General features: G+C 47.4%; 2 protein-coding genes and 1 long non-coding RNA gene across 7 annotated transcripts; 1 reads left to right on the top strand and 2 right to left on the bottom strand.

The window, feature by feature from the left end:
- Positions 1 to 1,806: 1,806 nt before the first annotated feature.
- Rgk2 (Rad, Gem/Kir family member 2) lies at positions 1,807 to 12,592 on the bottom strand. Of its 5 annotated transcripts, none has more exons than XM_036814086.3 (7): positions 12,293 to 12,592; positions 8,240 to 8,386; positions 6,992 to 8,184; positions 5,806 to 6,207; positions 5,355 to 5,645; positions 5,167 to 5,267; positions 1,807 to 3,993 (listed from the first exon to the last, which is right to left on the bottom strand). In XM_036814086.3, exons 2-7 carry the CDS (start codon positions 8,374 to 8,376, stop codon positions 3,835 to 3,837), a joined length of 2,283 nt encoding a protein of 760 aa, XP_036669981.3. In that variant the 5' UTR covers positions 8,377 to 8,386; positions 12,293 to 12,592; the 3' UTR covers positions 1,807 to 3,834. The 5 variants fall into 5 exon arrangements, with proteins under 5 accessions (XP_036669981.3, XP_036669980.3, XP_036669978.3 ...); XM_036814085.3 differs by having other exon boundaries at positions 8,240 to 8,383; XM_036814083.3 differs by lacking the exon at positions 12,293 to 12,592 and adding an exon at positions 9,571 to 9,692 and having other exon boundaries at positions 8,240 to 8,383.
- A 1,075-nt stretch (positions 12,593 to 13,667) lies between these two features.
- Positions 13,668 to 16,272, bottom strand: Pepck1 (Phosphoenolpyruvate carboxykinase 1). Its single transcript, XM_017085567.4, has 2 exons — positions 15,962 to 16,272; positions 13,668 to 15,847 (listed from the first exon to the last, which is right to left on the bottom strand). The coding sequence occupies exons 1-2, from the start codon at positions 15,991 to 15,993 to the stop codon at positions 13,936 to 13,938; spliced, it is 1,944 nt and encodes a 647-aa protein (XP_016941056.3). The 5' UTR covers positions 15,994 to 16,272; the 3' UTR covers positions 13,668 to 13,935.
- A 202-nt stretch (positions 16,273 to 16,474) lies between these two features.
- LOC139352539 (uncharacterized) lies at positions 16,475 to 18,477 on the top strand. Its single transcript, XR_011603758.1, has 3 exons — positions 16,475 to 16,562; positions 16,671 to 17,272; positions 17,795 to 18,477. It is a non-coding gene; the product is annotated as an uncharacterized lncRNA (long non-coding RNA).
- The last annotated feature ends 43 nt before the right edge of the window (positions 18,478 to 18,520 follow it).

The following is an 18,520-nucleotide window of genomic DNA, read 5'->3' as shown; positions in this document are numbered from 1 at the left end:
AAATTGGTTCTAAAACGTTGTGTTACTTAGCTGTCGCACCCAAAAGGTTCATATCATTTAACACCTGAGTAACCAGAGCCGGGACTATTTTGTTACAGAAAACAACAATCTTGTCGACTAGCCAGGGTATCCCAAAAGTCTAGGTCTACACAGACCATCACTCCCTCCGTTGTTTACCTAGCTCCTCGTCGCGCCCTGCAAATAATCATACTTCAAAGGCAATAAATCGTTATTTAAATTTCATTTTCCACACTGCTTAAAGTTTCATCTCGCCCATTTCAGCCTCTTCGCCGCTCCGGGAATCGCAGCCAGGATGGGGATCCTGCGGAGGGTGATGAAGGTATGCTTTAAAAATTCGGCTTATTTGGTTATGAATCCCCCGAGAGTGACGGCTGCCGGCGCGAATATTTCTTCATCTGCCATGCGAGAATACCTGAGTGTTTGTTTGTTTGTTTGTTTGTGCATCTGAGTGGCCAGGTTCTTTTTTTACACAAGCACACACACATAAGCATGTCTGCAGATGGCCAACAGCTTTTGGCCCTAAAGAAAATTGTGTGTACTTTGGCATCCTTTATGATCCTTTTTCCGGCTAGCTCTTAAGGTATTGCCTGCCCATTCCGGAGCACCAAGACGAGGTAATCCGTTTGGAAGGGTAAAGGCAAAATGCAGAGTGCCTTTAAGCCATATGTGCTATATAATCGATGGGAAATTCGATAGGGAATCGCAGCCGGAAACCGGATGACAAGTGCTGGCCCATCGGGATTAAATTCAGGTTTAATATTATTATTATTACATGAGATATCTCGTAACTGCCACGTGTAATTAACTTAATATCCACCCCAATTTAATTGTGAGCCCCGCATTAAGCTCCTCGGAATATCCCAGCTTAAGCCGGATAGTGCTTAAGCTTTTAATCGATTTTCGTCGACTCTCGACGACTCGATTATGATTGCGACTGCGATGCGAAATGCGAAATGGCACGAGATGGGGGTCACAGGGCATCCTTGGATGCTCCATCCTCCAATGACTTCCACTTTGGCGGCCCAATGCCAACGTTGCTTATTTTCATAAGAATTTACACTGCCCGCGGGGCTGGTGCTGATTAAGGAACGGCAGCTCCCGGGCGGGGATATTCATTTGGGCTTGTTTATTGAACTTGGAATTAGTTTGATTTGGCCACTGAGCCCGCAAGGACGAGGGCCAAGGCACAAAGGACGAAGGACGAAGGACAACGACGCACCGACGAAGGTAAAGCGAAACAATCTCGGCTCAAAAGGGAACCATTTGCAGGATAATCTCGGGCGGCAGCTCCTCGGTGCGTTAAACATAATAAAATAAGCTCATTAAAATTATGAGACCCAGCAGGTGGTGGCGGGGTCGTCAAGCGGATGCCATCAAAGTTTCGCAGATACATCTGGAGGGCTGGTAGGTTGCCATGCCAGGACCCTAAGCCCCCCGATTCCGGTTCCCATCCTCCGATGCTGGCCATCAATCAGAGCCGGATTGTCAACTTTTCGTCTTCGTAAGTTAATTACGGCCACCCAACAACGGGCGATTGATTCTCCGAAGAACCAATACTGAGTCGAAGTGTTTTGTGCCGACGGAGCGTGAAATCCGGCCAAGTTTCGGGTGCGATTGACAACAGGCACTTAACACATTTCCCCCACTCGTCCATGCCCCAAATGGACCGCAAGTGCGCAACAGCTGAGATCCGAGTTGAGTACTTCACCGCCAGCCGCATGAGTTGGCATTGAATTTGCGGTAGCACCCCGTGACCCCTGAACCCTGACCCCTGCAAGGAAAACACAAGTTAGTTACAGAGCGTCCTTGTCCTTTATTTATCGGATGATGAGATCGAGTCGAGAGGAGGGGGGCGATTGGGAGGCTGGGAAAGGGGAGGGGGGTACCATAGTTATACACACCAAACAAGAAATCGGATTTTATCTCCGTGTACTCTAATTAATTTGCTTTTTCTGCAGCCTCATCTCGGTGACAGGCAAAAGCGTACAATTGCGGATTATACTATGCAACACAAAATTGATTCTTTGCCAAGGGTTCCCTATTCAGCTTGGAAAAATATATATAAATATACATCGATCTTTACACAAATATATATGTATTTATAGGAGGTATGTATGTATATGTACGGTTGGATATCTTTATAGCTACGCTTTTTGCCAATTGTTATGTTTAAATGGCGGCCGTAAAATCTCATTTAGAATACATTGTTGTTTAATGGCTTTACACAGTAAATTCGGTGGGAGTTTATAGCTGTCTCTGATTCGATTTGGGTTTCCTTCGGCGATTTGATTAGCAAATCAAATTAAAGTCCCGACCTCGGCGCACGCGGCGTATGCGCGATGCAGATGGCCACGGTGCGGATGCGGAATATTCGAATATTTCCGCCAGCCAGGCTTTGCGTTGCAAATTAAAACTTTGGCCGCAGCAACTTTCTGTTTTGTTTGCTAAATGTTAAAAATGATAAAGTGCACTCGACAGAAAGGATGTGGAGGAGGATGTGAAGCGGAAGGAATGGCGGGGAAAGGGGCAGGAGAAAGTAGAAAGTAGAAAGTAGAGGAGGGCAAACATGAGTGCACAGCTGTCGAGTGCTCGACTTTGGACGGGCCCGGTGGCAGGCCTTCAAACCAATCCCATCCCGTCCGGAATCCGGAATCCGGCATACGGAATCCTCGCAATCCCATCCCCCCTCTAATGTGTAAGTTTGCGTATGAAAATAGTTAGAGTTACGTTTGTTTTTGCCTTGCCTTTCGCATTTTGTAAAAGGTATTTTTCAAATATATAAGCGTATGAGTTCAGAAGTGTTAGAAGTTCGTAAATATATGGTATATTATATACGTATATGTATAATGTATATGTATCTTTGTATCTTTTTATCTTTATCTTTAAATATATATAGTATAGGTACGGTGTACACGTTGAGATACATCTATAATATATATCTGAGTGAAGTACTTTGATTAAATGGTATTTGTTCTTGGCTTAGACTAACAACAGTCAACATTCAACAGTCATTCCGATATGAGATTTTCGTCAATTGGAAGATTTTCTTTGCGAAGCAGGTGGAGCGTTAAGTAACCCTAGCCTAGACAATAAACTTATCCGATATAGGTCACGTGTATATATGCTGCTTATGGCCTCTATGTGTATACATAAATCAACATCTATAAAGTTTCTCTCGTCTCTTGGGGGCTGCTCCTTAAGCGTTTCGTAGCGTTCAATTGACAGCACATTATTGGAATTGAAGTTATTCGCATTGGAACACATATAAGTATCTATGTATGTATATGCAAGTACGCATTAAAATGTACATCTATAAATTAAGTATTACGGATCCGCCCCCTTCAGCGGGTTTATACTGTTTTTTCGGGGTGGAGGCTGCACACGCCTCGCTGGATCGCTGGGTCGTCGGATCATTGGATTATTGGATCGGGGCCTATCGGACCGGCCTTCGCCACCCAGTTGGAGGTGCGTCTGGGCGCGATAAGCCGATCCAAAAAAATCCGCCATAAACAAGTCGACTATCGCCGAATCTGGAGGCCTGACCACAGCCAATGACTTGCCGAAACCCGAGACCCGGCATTAAACTTTTAATAAACGGAGCACCGCAAAGGCGATGAATACATCCACATCCCCGTCCGTTTTTTGCGGTCCAATCTGAATGGCATCTGGAATATTTCGCCAGGCAGCCGCTTTTGATAAAATTCTCTTTTGTATACAGTTTTGTGGCATAATTTCGCCCAGGAATTTAGCCGGGGCAAGAAGACATCGGGGTTTTGCTCCGCACATGTGATTGGGTTCGCTTGGGGGATATCTCTATAGCACATGCAGGTTCTCGCAGCTCTTCGACTTGGAGATGTCGCTGAGGCAGATCTTCTGCAGCAGCTCCTTGGCCAAGTGCAGCGATATGTGGGTGCGAGATGTCTTCATCTTCGAGGCGGTGGCCTTCTTCTCGCGCTTCTCCTTCAGACGCATCTATTTCGAAGGGTTAAAGGATGAAATAGTAAAAGAAAATGGGTGTTAAAATAACTTGTCCTATGAGAAGGGGTTCCTAAAACATATTACTATCTACACAGAGCGAAATATTCAATTACAGTGCTCTTGAATTGAGAGCATTCGTTCTTAAAAACCGCGTAAGTACATTTTGGTATCAATGTTCTCAATATTCGAACAAAATGGTGAGAAGAGAAGAGTTAAATGAAGTATATTTAACAACTTTTTAATAAGTATACACTTATTACAGAACTAATAGTTAAGTTATTAAGTTATACAATGTAAATACCGCCAATTCAACAACAAGAACAATTAAAACATTTTCAACTTCAAAAATTTCGTTCTATTTTTAAGAACATTTTTAACTCAGATAAGAACGTCAGAATTCTCTCTGTGTATATGCTGGGGTGTCACAAGCACATCCAATGGTTAAAAGATGGAATAGTAAAAGAAAATGGCTATTAAGATAAGTGGTCATGTCAAAATGGGTTCCTAAATTATATTACAATTTATATTCAGGGGTGTCACAATAATCCCCAACGCTTTTGGGAACCCTTGGCTTTACATCCAGCCACAAAATTTATCGGTTTCACAGAATGTATAGATTAAGTAAGAGATTTCCATAAAAGCCCCTGATTTTCATTATATTCAACTGAAGTACAAAGTAAAGTCTCTTATTCTGCTTAGTAATTGTGTTGATTAATACAATGGAATCAGAAATATCCCTTTTAAAGCCATCTGTGACACCCCCGATGTTAAAAAGTAGATTCTCTCCAAGTCGTGCCCAACATTCTTCTTATAAATTGTATTGACTAATCCAATCAATCGCAAATTTATCTTTTCAAGCTAAGTAACCCCATCTAATCTGGTTGGCTGACCAAGTTTCCCTTGGCCCGCTCGCCACCGCACCATTTTCATTAATTAGTGACCCGATCCGGAAGCAGGCCCAGCCAAACCGTAACCCAACCCGAAAACCTGCCCATCCCCCAGCTGTGTGGCAAATCCATTTAACTCCATTTCCTGCACCATTTCGCCATGCATCGGTGGGTTGCGTGTGGTTCGCACCTTGCCCCGATAACCGCAACCCCAGCTTTCCACTTTTCCACCTTCCATCACCCCCATATCATTCACATCCACCCTTCCACCTCGACTCACCTGCTTCAATATGCCGACGAGCAGCTCATCGACATTGTGCTGTATGCCGCTGGACGTCTCAATAAATTTGGCATCGCGTGAGGCGGCCAGGGCTTTGCCCTCTTTGTGGAGCAAAAGTGGGTTTGGGGTAAAGGGAATGAAATGAAATCAAGCCATCATAATTAAGACCATCGCCCCACTAAACTCACCCTGCGAGGTGATGAGACGGGCGCGGGCCAGGTCCGCCTTGTTGCCCACCAGGATGACGGCCTTGTCCTTGGTGTAGTTCTCCTGCCACAGGTAGTTGATGATCTCCTCGGCCACGCGGAAGGAGCTGCGGTCCACCACCGAGAAGACGACGACGCAGCCGTGTGGCTCGTAGGTGGACAGGGAGTTCTCCACGCTCATCTCGACGCTGGGATGGTCGATGAAGACCATGTCCGACTCCTCGTCGTCCAGCAGCACGCTCACCGTCTTCTCGCCGAACTCGTCGTCTAAAACTCAGATCAGAATTAAACTCTAAAGACGCCAGTGGCAGCCGGGAAGCTAGGGGTCAGGCACACACATAGGTTCCAGCTAGGGGTCACACGGCTACTCACTGCGCTCCCAGCGGATGATCCCCATCCCCATCCCTCTCCAACTACCGAACTCTCAACTTACCCAGGCTGGCGTCGTAGGTGTGCATGTACTCCGAGGTCATGAACTGGTTGACCAGCGCCGTCTTGCCCACGCCGGCATCGCCCAGCATGACCACGCGGTAGCGGGCCGGGGGCGGTGGGTCCAGGTTCTCGGAGTCGTCCGGCGTCGCCGGCAGGGAGTCCACGTTGGCGTAGCCCGCCCCACAGCAGCTGCCCTCGAAGGGCGACCGCTCGCTGGCCCGGCTGTTCGTCGAGTTCACGCTGGTGTTGCTCCGCGACCTCCGCGAGATTATCGAGTCGCCGCAGTTGACCACGTTGCCCTTGCTGATGGAGAAGTGCCGCAGGCGGTAGAGGTCGTCGCTGGCCCGCGGGTTGTAAGGTCGCTCCGGCAGCGAGCAGACGCGCGGTCGAACGTGGTCGGGAACTGAAGGGATAAGATGAGGTTAGGGTTGAAATCGGATAGGGGATGGATAAAGGTCATGTTCAAAGAAAAATCCCTTTGAAAAAAGGAATCTTTCGTAAATTTAAGGTCCTAGGAAGGGCTCTTTGAGGCCTTTATGGAGGGTCTGCGCATTGGCTTTAAGGATTGTTTTTTATATACCGCTTTTCCTAAAATACCGTTTTCCTAAATTATTTAATATTTCGAATAAATCCGCTGGAAATGGTATTAAAAACATTTCCCTTAATATCTGACGTCCAATTATCACTCATACGTACTGTTGCCTTTGATAAAAACTACCTATATATTAAAGGTGGCGAATGTTTTTATTTTCAATGTCTTTATGGCCTTTGATACATGTTTACATTTCGTCTAAATTAATGAAGTTGTTTAAAAAAGTCATAGCAACCTAGACAACATTTTTTTGAATTTCCAATTTGAGTCATAACAAATATGTTAAGAGGCTTTCTATGTGTTGCCATAACTTTTTTAATTAAAGCAAGCTCGATACCAAGCAAGTTAGTGCTTTTTCCTTGAATATTATTATTAAATTGGAAAGGTGAAAAATTGGAGAACGATTGTTATTACAAATTAAATTTTTCATGGATACATTTCTTTAACATTCCGAAAAGGGGTTTTCACTCAATAATCTACCATATAAAAGAGTGAGATTTTACTTTTTCCACTACCACTCTGTTTATACTAAACACAAACTTTATTATAATTTTAATTTAACTTAAAATACGAAAAAAAACAAAATAACTCTCACCTGGCAACTCGAGGAAGTTGGATGTCCTGCGCTGGCGACCGCGATTGGAGCTCTGGAAGGCCAGTGGACCGACGTCATCGTTGGAGACGATGGAGGCGTTGGAGCAGGCGCTCTTCATCGACTCCCGGGAGCTCCGTCGGCTGGCCAGGTAGGCCAATCCGCCCTTGGAACTGCCCCTGCGTCGTGGCTTGTGCTCCACGTGGGTCTTCGGCTTGTTCGGCTTGCAGCCACTGAGCTCATGGTCGGCATCTTGGGTCAGGTCACTGGTGGATTTGCGATAGCGCAGGGAGACGACGCTATCCGAACAGGTACGATCCAGCGTGGAGTGGGAGCTGTGGAGCACCTGGTAGCCGGGATTGGAGGTGATGTTGATGGCATGGCGGCGTTGGCGGTGCGATTGCGGCTGTCCATGCTGACCAGGCTGTCCCGGCTCCTGCTCCATTTCCGGCTCCGTGAAGCTGAAGCTGGTGGTGGTGTGGGTCACCCTGGTGCTGTTGGTGTGCTGGGTGCCCGTCTCGCCGGACTCCATGGACAGCTGGGTGCAGTCAGTGACGCAGGAGTCGCGCTTCAGGCCGTAATAGTTGCCTCCTGCTGATCCCGATCCTCCAGCTCCTCCTGCTCCTGCGGCGGATGCAGCTGCACTTAGATTTCTGGCCTCGATCTTGCTGATTACCGGCAGCTCCCACTCATCTCGCTGCCGCTTGTTCAGTCCTCCTGACGTGTAACCTCCTCCACCACCACCTCCTCCTCCTCCGCCCATGGCCACCATAGCCACCGCCATGCTCTCATCCACCCCTGTGGTGGTCAACTGGGGAACTGGATCGAGAGGAGACTTCGAGCGCATCAGCTTCTTGGAACCCTGTCGCCGTGGCGAGCTGGGGGGATCGTAATAGAGCGCTCCATCGTCCGGAGAGATCGGTTCGTAGTACTCGAACTTCCTGCCATGGCTGGGACTCACTGCATCGAAGACGAACTGGCACGGGGACTTGGGACTGCGGGCAGTGGTGCGTCCACTGAGCAGCGAGGCGGAGTCATCGATCGATCCCGTAGGGGGTGTCTGATAGTATGAGCTCGGCGTGGAGCTACTGCCATCATCGCAACTGTCCTGGGCAAAGGTGGTTGTGATCTTGGGACTCCGCGGGGTCTCGTAGCCCCCGTAGCCGTAACTCGGCGACGGAGCACCATGGTATGGCCTGGTGGGTGGGTCAAATCTAAATGGTTTCTCTGGGGAATGCTTTCGGATCTCACCTGGGAACTTTGGGAGTGGCTCCCTTGCAGGGCAACGGATTGCTGGCAGCTCGTGCAGGTACTTTGTGATGCGAGGAGTGGGGATGGCCGTAGGATCCTCCAGCTCCCTCGTCCCAGCTGCGCTGTTGCTGTGCCATTTCAGGACTACTTCGAAGAAGAAGATATATCATTTAGTTTTCCTACGAGAGAACTGTCCTAATTCTAATAGGTACATTCAAGTGGTGATGACTAAGACCTTAGACTCTCCTATATTATAGTTTAAATGCAATATTCTATGTTTTAAGCGACTTAATTAAAAATAGCTTTTATTAATACTTATTCCTGTGGGGATGGTAAGAAAAATAATTTTTCAAGGGCATCATATTCAACAAGTATGATTTAACATTCCTCAGTTTAAAATGCAATGTTTAACTTTAGGAAGGAGGAAAACATAAATTATAGGTTATTCCGCTGGTTGGCCTTCTCCTTTCCTAGTGAAGCACAAAAACATTATATATCAATTTCTTCCCGTGCATTTAGCAGGCCGATGAGATGAGATGAGATGGGTAGATGAGATGGGAGCGACCCGCTGATGGCCAACTCATGTGTAAATATCATGGGCCATTACTCATCCCGCACACACACCCAAGAGTGCGTCCTGGTCGACCGGGGCATTGCCCAAATGGGCACAGAGTAAACATAATTTATGGCTTTATCTGTATTTAATCAAAATAATGAAAAGCGGGCCATGGGAGCCGGCCATCATATCACACAAAGGCCGCGCCCAGCCACCCACAAGTCCGCAGAGCGAAGACCGCAAAATGTTATGGCCGCAAGTCATTTTCAGACCTTGGACGGACATCCAGGGGAAGTGCTCTATTTGGCCGGGCAATTATTGTTAAATGTGCGTTCTCCCTGGGTCGAGCTGGAGCTGGTGGCCTAAGTGGCTGCCCCTATTATCGCTCCACATCCACATCCTCACCCCCATCGACCCACCAAGCCAACCATCCAACCGAACCCACAAGCTGTCAGCACATTCGCACACAGTCTGCCAACTTATGCAAAAGTTGCAAACAATCGCTTGCGGGGAACTTTATCAAGTTGCCTAATGGGATTTGCCAGCTTCGAAGTTGACTTGCAGCTATGGCTATTAAAGTTTGGCCCAGTGGGCGTGTGGGCCGCGAACTGTTGCCTACATTTGGGCGCCCACGGACTTGATTATGGCCGCAGACAGCAAGTGCTGGCCATTTCTAAAGATCCAATGGTTTTCCATGGCTGCCAACTCCCCCAGCACTCTAGTTTAACGATGCTGCACTCCCCAATTCCCCAATGACGATTGCTGCAGCACTTACATAAGCATTTCTGCTGCACACATATGTTGCACTTGCTGCTGGTGGCCTTTCACTAGGTTTTCCCACCGGAAAACACGTGGCTCGTTCGAATTTCCACCTTCTACTGCTACTCACGTCCGACCTGCGGGCCATTATTATCTATCGTGTGTACAAATAGCCGTGGCACCCACACACATCCGCACCGAACTGCGTGAGTACGTGCCCATACGGCCAAGCAAATAGTGCGGAATAAGAGTCGCAGCATACCTGGTAGTTCACCTGTTGGCCCTGCCCTTTGTGGTTTGGCTCTACTCGGAAGTCGAGCAGCTCAAATAAGCTTTACTCGGTGGAATTTCAGGTGAATTTTGTATTAGTAAGTCGTAGTGCTGTTAGTTAAGAACTGTTTTTCATTATAACCGACAGAACTTTTTATGCACCTACTAAGGTTCTGTTACCATAGGTCATTACTATTGACCACATTCTAATAACATTTAAGCTTGTAGGTTTTCTTGTATTCAGTAATGTCAACCTATTAAATCAGCGCTCAAACAACTGACTAAGTATTTGCCAAAGAATCTGCTTTCATAAGGAAGGCATTCATTTATAAAAGCGTAGGCGTTCGATTAGAAAATTCAACATCAAAAGTCCTTTTCGTGGGTGCAAGTTCTGAGGAATTTCTCTTATTATACCCAAATTTTAATAAACAAAATATTTGAGACAAAGTTTCCACAACTTAATTTTGTTGATATGCAAACAAAATATTTGTGAGTTAGGTTTTGTGCCTCAAAAGTATGCCAAGTCTGAGTGGAATAACTTCCATTGCATATTCATGAATGGAAAAGTTCCTCGTTTAAAAGTTTTTCTCTAAGCCCTCGAATCTTTGAGACAATCTTTTCGTAAATACCACTTACAAGGCATCAATTATTCGAGTGATTGATTCAAGTGTTTGGCAACTTGTTGTTTCTCTACCTCCGCAGCTTTTTCCGTATTCCCATTTTTCGTGTTCTGCATTTCACGTAATATAATGGCGTGTTGCCACCGCAACGAATCGAACCCAACCGAACCGACGACCAATGGGGATGGATGGGGGGATATGGTTCGAGGATGATAACAAAATGTTGATGGAAAAGTGGCCCAGAGTCCAGGGCTCACCTGGCCCGCTCCTTCTCGCTCTGGCCAACGGCTTTCGGCTTTGCAAAAATCTGCAGACAACAAATCAATAGGAATATCTGTCGTTTCTCTTTGGGCGCATTCAAATCCTCGGTAGTTAGTTTTTTTTTATGCGGAATTGTGTATGCATAAAGGCCATCGAGTTGGAGGCCTTGGGAGATTTCGACCAGCTTATTGTATTGGGCGAGGACTCTGGGACATTGGGATGCCCGGGAGAAAGGTAAGCTTGTGTAAGATAATAATTGCTACAGATTTCTGAATTATAGAGGAATTGTGAACCCTTTGTCCTGGCTGCGGATGGAATTATGGATGGATTCCATTGACTTTAAACCGAGACGGACCTACCTACCTGGCCCATAAGTTATGCATGGCATGGAGCGATGTGTGGATAATTTGACTGGGGTTAAGCTGCATTTGCATATACAAATACCAATGCGTGGGCCGGGCTTCAATCAGGTTTATGGCTTCGGACCCTCCTGCACTGGCACCTTTTCCGCATTTCGCTTTTCATTCTCCATTTTCCATTTTCCGTTTTCCGTCTGCGGCTCTTCCCTTTGGCCTTTACGGCTCGGCCATCATCATTGCTCATTCTCGAGGTGGCCAGAGTAATGACTCTTCCTGCACGGACCGTCATTAAGTTGCAGGCCTCCACCGCGTCATAAAGAAGTTCTCCGGACAACCCTTTGGGTAAACTTTGCTTGTAATTAAGCCCGCACCCGTTAAACGCATACTTAACACCACCCCCACACTCCCGATTCCCACTGTCCCTAACTACTCATCCGCCCACCTACCAGGCACCAGGCACCCAAGCTAACCGGGCACTTTTGCCCCTTGTCTCTGCTGTAAAAATAAACTGAGTGTGTGTACAACACAAACAAGGAAAGTCCATAAAACACTTAAGATCGAGGGATATATGTAGGGGAGAGGGTCTGAGAGACTGGTTCTCTGGTCAGTTCGCAAATTACAAATCCTGGCCAAAGTCACGTCGCAAGTTAGTCATTAGCCGCCACTTGAGTCCCGAAGCTCCGCCTTCGCATCGATTTTATTGCAACACATAATTCTTGAGGCCGGGGCCATTTGAGCAAATCTCATGTTGATGGCATATTAAGTGACCTCCGGGCGGCTTTTCAAATCAACTGAGAACCCCCCCACCCAACCACCCATTCGGTGCCCCAAGCGGCTGCCAATTTGCACTTTAAACGGCCGGCGGGTGGGCAAAGTGATGTCGTTGGATAGACAGAAATGGCGCAAACTTACGTGTAATTAGACGCGTCTGGGCGCGAGGATTAGCAATTAAGCGAATGTCCTGTGAGCGCAACAAGTGCCGCAGGGAGAGAGAGGGGGTGTGTGGGAAGGACGAGGTGGTGTGAAAAGAGACACGGGACTCGGGTAATCCCAGTCGACGGGGGTGGGGTTGGGTGGCAATTGCCGTTTGGGGGCAAAGTGAGAGCAGCGCATAAATCAACATGTCAAATCGCAGCTTACAAAGTGCCACCCCCACCACCCACAGACACACAAAAGCACACACACAAACACACAGCTCACGCACACACCGACAGGAATAGAAACTCACTTTTACTCCGCGTGCCGCATTACAATTTAATGTTTACCATTTTCATCAAATTTGTCGGATAATTCGGTCTGTTACAGCAACTTTGCTAATTGTCCAACACCAACAAAGCCACCGAGAGAATCACCATCACACCGACACGGCCACACCAACACAATCACCAACACACCGACGAGCAACAGTTTGCACGGCCTGCCGCTCGGGACTTTCTGCACTTCCGTTTCCGCTGGCGACTGCCGCTCTCTCAAACTTCCGCCCGTTCGAAGCGGCGGCGGCGGCTGTTCGAGCTGAACTGAACTGTTCCCCCGATTCTTGGCTACCTTTTCCTGGCTCCCGATTCCCATCTATCCGAAGTATCCCAAGTATCCGAAGTGCTGGAAAAGCTCCGCTTGCCAAGCTTTCACGGCCTTCCACTCGGCTGGAAAGTGAAGCCGGTGAAAGCTGGCAGATGCAATGGATAAGACTCTCGTTGATGGAGATGATTGGGAAATCATCTAACGGTTTTATGTAATCTAATCAAATGCCAATTAATATTCAATGAAGGGACTACTGGGATTACACTAATTGCAGCAGATTGGTCATTGGTTATAGCTTAAATTATCTGCATAATATCAACTACCTCTCATTTGCTTTGAAATTATTTGAGAAATGATTGAAGGCATTTAAAATAAATAATAGTCAGTTAAAAAGTAGTTAAACATTCATAGTTTAATATACGTTATTTTTAAAAGCTTTGTTACTTGAGAATAATAATTTAAATGTAACGTATTTCAACAGTGTTATATTTTGTTTTATAAGATCGCCAATACAGCTACACAGAGAAAATTCTAACATTCTCATCTGAGTTGAAAATATTCTTAAAAATAGTGCGACATTTTTAAATTAAAGTTGTTAAATAAACTCAATTTAAATGTTCTCTTCCCACCATTTCGTTATAATATTAAGAATATTGATACCAAAATCTACTTACACCGTGCACGAAATAAAATAAAATTTAGTAAGGCATAACCAATTATCAAAGTATAACGACGTACTTTGTTACGGAATATTAGGCTTCCTTAAGGTAAACTTGGTGCAATACATACAAAAATTCAAATTAAAGACGCGACATTAGCCAATTATTACATTTTAGTAAATTGGCGTTTAATTTCCAAGTCATGACTTTCTAAATCTTCTTATCATATTAAAACAGGCTTAGTTATTTTGCTCTTGTTGAGATTTTTTTTCTTATTTTATTTTTTGAATGCTAATAACAAACCGAATCGTGCGGTTTCCCTAATTCCTAAAAAGTTATATTGAGCCATATTAACATTTGGTTTCATAACGCTGAAAACACGCAGATGCACAAGATCCACGTGTTAAATAAATACTCGTATAATTCGTATGTTATAAAATCGTGTTGTTTTATTTTTGTAGGATTTTTCTTTCTTGGCTTACTGACTAAACTTAAGCTGCTTACATAATAAATAGTTTGGAAGTCTTCGGCTTAAACACTAGTGAAACGACTAAATAAGGGATATAGGACAGGACAGGATAGCATATTGGGTGAGTATGTGGGGTTGGTACGGGATAGTACGGATGGTGAGCAGGTTTGTGAGGCGGGTAAAGATGTTTTTGACTGGGTTCTCCTTCCTCGTCGATCCTTCTCAAAGGCTGGCAACGCGGGAGGACAGCTCGTCCAGTTGCTGGTAAATGCTGGCAGGCAGATCGGCGCCCACCTGGGACTCGAAGTAGGTGCGGATGTCCTTGACCTCCTGCGACCAGAACTCCTTGGGCAGCGAGAAGATCTCGGCCACATCCACCTGATCCTTCATGCCGGCCAGGTTGAGGGCTCCCTCGGTGGGAATGCGTCCAATGGCCGAGTCCACGAAGCAGGACTCGCCGTTCACCCTGCGCAGGATCCAATCGAGCACTCGGGAGTTCTCGCCGTATCCAGGCCACATGAACTTGCCCTCGGCGCTCTTGCGGAACCAATTGACATGGAAGATCTTGGGTACCTGGCCGCGTTTCTCCATGCTCAGCCAGTGGGCCACGTAGTCGCCGAAGTTGTAGCCAAAGAAGGGCCTCATTGCGAAGGGATCGTGCATGATCACCTTGCCCTTGTGCTCCGCAGCAGCGGTAGCCTCGCTCCTCATGGCGGCGCCAATGAAGACTCCGTGGGTCCAATCGCGAGCCTCGTAGATCAGGGGCACGCCGGCGGGACGACGTCCTCCGAAGAGCATGGCGGAGATGGGCACTCCCGCCGGATCCTCCCAGGCGCCATCGATGATCGGGCACTGGGCAGCAGGGGTGCAGAAGCGGGAGTTGGGATGCGCGGCCGGCTTGCCGGACTCCTTGGACCAGGGCTTGCCCAGCCAGTCGGTGATCTGTACATTGGGCGCCAGACTGCTCTCCATGCCCTCCCAGAAGACTCCTCCATCTGAGGTGGAGGCCACGTTCGTGAAGATGGTGTTCTTGAACACCGTGTTCATGGCAATCGGGTTGGTCTCCAACGAGGTTCCAGGAGCCACGCCGAAGAATCCGTTCTCCGGGTTGATGGCACGCAGCACTCCCTCCGAATCGAACTTCATCCAGGCGATGTCGTCACCCACGCACTCCACCTTGTAGTTGGCCAGCGAGGGGTTCAGCATGGCCAGGTTGGTCTTGCCACAGGCAGAGGGAAAGGCGGCGGTGATGTACTTCTTCTGGCCCTCGGGATCGGTGATGCCCAGGATGAGCATGTGCTCGGCCAGCCAGCCCTCGCGCTTGGCAATGGTGCTGCCAATCCTCAGGGCGAAGCACTTCTTGCCCAGCAGAGAGTTTCCACCATAGCCAGATCCATAGGACACGATCAGGTTCTCGGCGGGCTTGTGCAGGATGATGGTGCGCTCGGGATCGCAGGGCCAGGATGGCTGCTCCACCTGTCCGTTAGCAGGGGCACCCACGGAGTGCAGGGCGCGGACGAACTCCTCCTTTTTGGCCAGCTGGCGCAGGACAGCGGCTCCCATGCGGGTCATGATCCTCATGGAGGCCACCACGTAGGCGGAGTCGGTGAGCTCAATGCCGATCTTCGAGAGCGGCGAGCCCACTGGACCCATGCTGAAGGGCACCACGTACATGGTGCGACCCTTCATGCAGCCGGGGAATCGCTGCTGGACAGCCGCCTCCATGTCGCTGGGCGAGATCCAGTTGCCCAGGGCACCCTTCACGCCCTCCAGAGGGGTGGGGATGGTCTCCTCACGACGGTCCGTGCAGATGAAGGTCTTCGACTCCACACGGGCCACATCCGCGGGATTGGTGCGGGCCAGCCAGCAGTTCTCGTACTTGGGCAGCGGCACAATGGTGCCCGCCTCCAGGAGGCTCTTGATGAGCATCTTGTTCTCCTGCTCGCTGCCATCGCAGATGTGCACCTGGTCGGGCTGGCACATGGCGATGCCCTCCTCCACGAAGGTGCGCACTCCGGCGGTCAGGGAGTCCACATTTCCGTAGGAGATGGGGATGCCACGGATGTGGCTGTACAGACCGCAGTTGTCCTGGCGCAGCTTGTGCAACTGGGGCAGGCCGCACACATTGCCGGAGCTAAAAAAGGAAGGCAAAGAGAAATTTAAATTAAAATTTAATTAAAACTGCCATAGCATTTAATAACCATCCCCCTTTGAATGCATTTCGAGTGACCCCTTTTTCTACACTTACATAATTTTGCTTTGTTCAATGAGCTCAGGCATTTTGCTTGCTTTGTATTTTGTTAGTTTCTCTCAAAAAACGTTGGAATAATTTGTTTTAGTTTTGTATTTTATGCGTTGATGGCGTAAAAAAGTTTGTTTTTGGCACTTTGCTTATCACAATTGGGTAATTATCACAATTATTGTTCGACTGGCGAAGACTTGAAGTTCATATGTTCTTCCACAGTTTCTTGTCAAACATCAACTCGGTTTTCAGACCACTGAAAGTAGGCTTTTCACTTGATCTTTCCATCTACTCTGGCCACGAGTAACTGATGCCAACTGCCGCGATCCGGGGCCTTTTATACCCAGCCGGCTGTGCCTCGCCGTCGAGGCGACTAGAACACGTCGGCCGATCGCCTCGGAATCGGGTTTACGATCGCATCGCCGAGCGAGAGGGTCAAACTCCGGACGAGCTGATTGGCTGCCCGTGGAGGCTCGGCGATTGTTTTGGTTTTTCACAGTCCCCTCGATGAGTCGGGGGATCCGAAATCCGGGGTATACGTGGGTAGTCGTATGTGGGGTGTGGGTATGTCCCCACTTGGCAACAGCGGAGTGCGCTGTTTTTTCTAGTGCGTTTGCATTGATAAGCGTTTGTTGTTATTTTGACACCCTGATATTTGCCACTTTCGCGTTGTTAATTTAATTATTTTGTTTATGATTTTATGCGATCCTTGTAGGTATACACATGCGAACACAGCGAAAATAGAAACCAGTTCATGGACAGCTGAGGCAATAGCACTCGCAGTCTCTCCCATGCAGCTGGGTAAATTCTGGATGTGTCTATAGCTGCATTGCCATAGATGCAGCCGCGTATAGTGGGTCTCTCCGTATACCTCCTCCTACTTATATGCTGACCACATATCTTTTTGGGCCTCTGCCAAATCGAAAGAACTTTCGCTTATTTGCGGAATCGGTGACGGAAAATTTTTATGCTAATCCGCCCCCTTTGGCCATCCAGATGGAACCCGGCCTCCTCAATTGGCCATGGCCGCCTTGGAGGCCAGAATTCATGTGACTCTTGTGGCGCACCAGAATAGCACTGCCCAAATGGTTGTCATGTGGCCTCTCAGTTTTTCTGTCTCTGGGGAAGGAGAAATGAAGGTGCTGCTGGTGGTGTGACTTTGCCCCCAAAACAGTTAACAACAGGCCCCAGAATCCTCTGGCCACTAGGAGAAAAAGTTCCCTAAAATCGGTGCTCCAATCGGAAAAGTTTCGAGTAAAATAGCTGCTATTTCTGGATACATACACAATTATTTTTACTTTTCTTAATTCTAAAATTGTAAGTAGTAATTGTTTGCCAAATCTATTTTAAAACATAGAATAATAAGTATGTATATATATCTCATTTGAAACAAACATTTTAGAAATGGAATATACCTTTAAAGACCTGACTATATTCTGTAAATTTCATCTGTGCTTAAATTACATATTTGAATCTCATATAGGTACCTTAATATAATAGCTACTTATTTATATTTATAAAAGAACAATACAAACATCAAATTAATATTAAAATGCAATGCCGCCTTGCAGTTACCACTTTTGGCTACCTTTGCCAATCAGGTTCCTTTTACCGCTCACTTAGCCTAGACCCAGAAGGGACTGGCGCCCAACGGCCTTGGGAAACCTGGTCAGCCAGTGGTCCTTGGTCCTTGGCTCCTCCACCCCCCATCTCCCACTCCCTTTTCAACTTTTTTGGTATCCCTACTACAAGTCCAGTTTCGATTTAAATCGACATCGTCTACACGCGTTGCCTCGTTTTTCGGTAGGTTATTTATAAACTATGGACTTGTTTTTCTAGTTGGGCCTGATAATCTTCATCATCGGCGCTAATGGCTGGACTCAGACTTGGACTCGGAATCGGACTCAGACGCTAACTGCTTCGCTCCTGTTCTCACCTCTCCCTAACTGGGTAAGCGCATTTCGATGATTCGGGCTCATTCGAAACGTACGTCAATAGACGATCGATCCGCTGAATATATGCATAATCAAATGCGATCTGTTTTGGGATCGATGTGGGACAGCCGGGTGGGTTATCAGTGGACGAGCCTCTGAGTTCGTCTAAATATAGAACAGACCCGGATCTGCAAAGGCAGCCAGGAAAATTCCAACGGGAAATCATTACTATGGGGACTCAAAGGGGCTCTATACTTCATTAGGAAACTATTTTTAGGGGTTGGACCCCTTGATTTGTAGGCTTTTTAACTTCTTATCACCTTGCACCCCGAGGGTACATCACACCACACATTTCCCATTTTGGCAATCAGTCCTTGGCAACCCAGCCAGCCAAAAAATACTTGCTCCATAAAGTTTTTTGGCTTCTACGGGCCTTTTAATTGCTTGTTTTCCCCTGGCGTCGATCTGTTGATAAGTTAGGTTAAACGGCATTATGGATTTATACGCTTGTTTACGCCAATTGTGGACGGGCCTCCGCCCCGGAGACCACTGATAAGCCGTGACCAGGCCACGCCCCAATTCCAGTTTCAGTTTAAGTTCCAATTCCGATCCCATTCTCATTCCCAAATAA

Source organism: Drosophila suzukii, chromosome 2R (assembly GCF_043229965.1).
Source record: "Drosophila suzukii chromosome 2R, CBGP_Dsuzu_IsoJpt1.0, whole genome shotgun sequence".
NCBI lineage: Eukaryota > Metazoa > Arthropoda > Insecta > Diptera > Drosophilidae > Drosophila > Drosophila suzukii.
The sequence above is the reverse complement of the archived record's forward strand: the minus strand, read 5'-3'. Positions and strand labels throughout refer to the sequence as shown.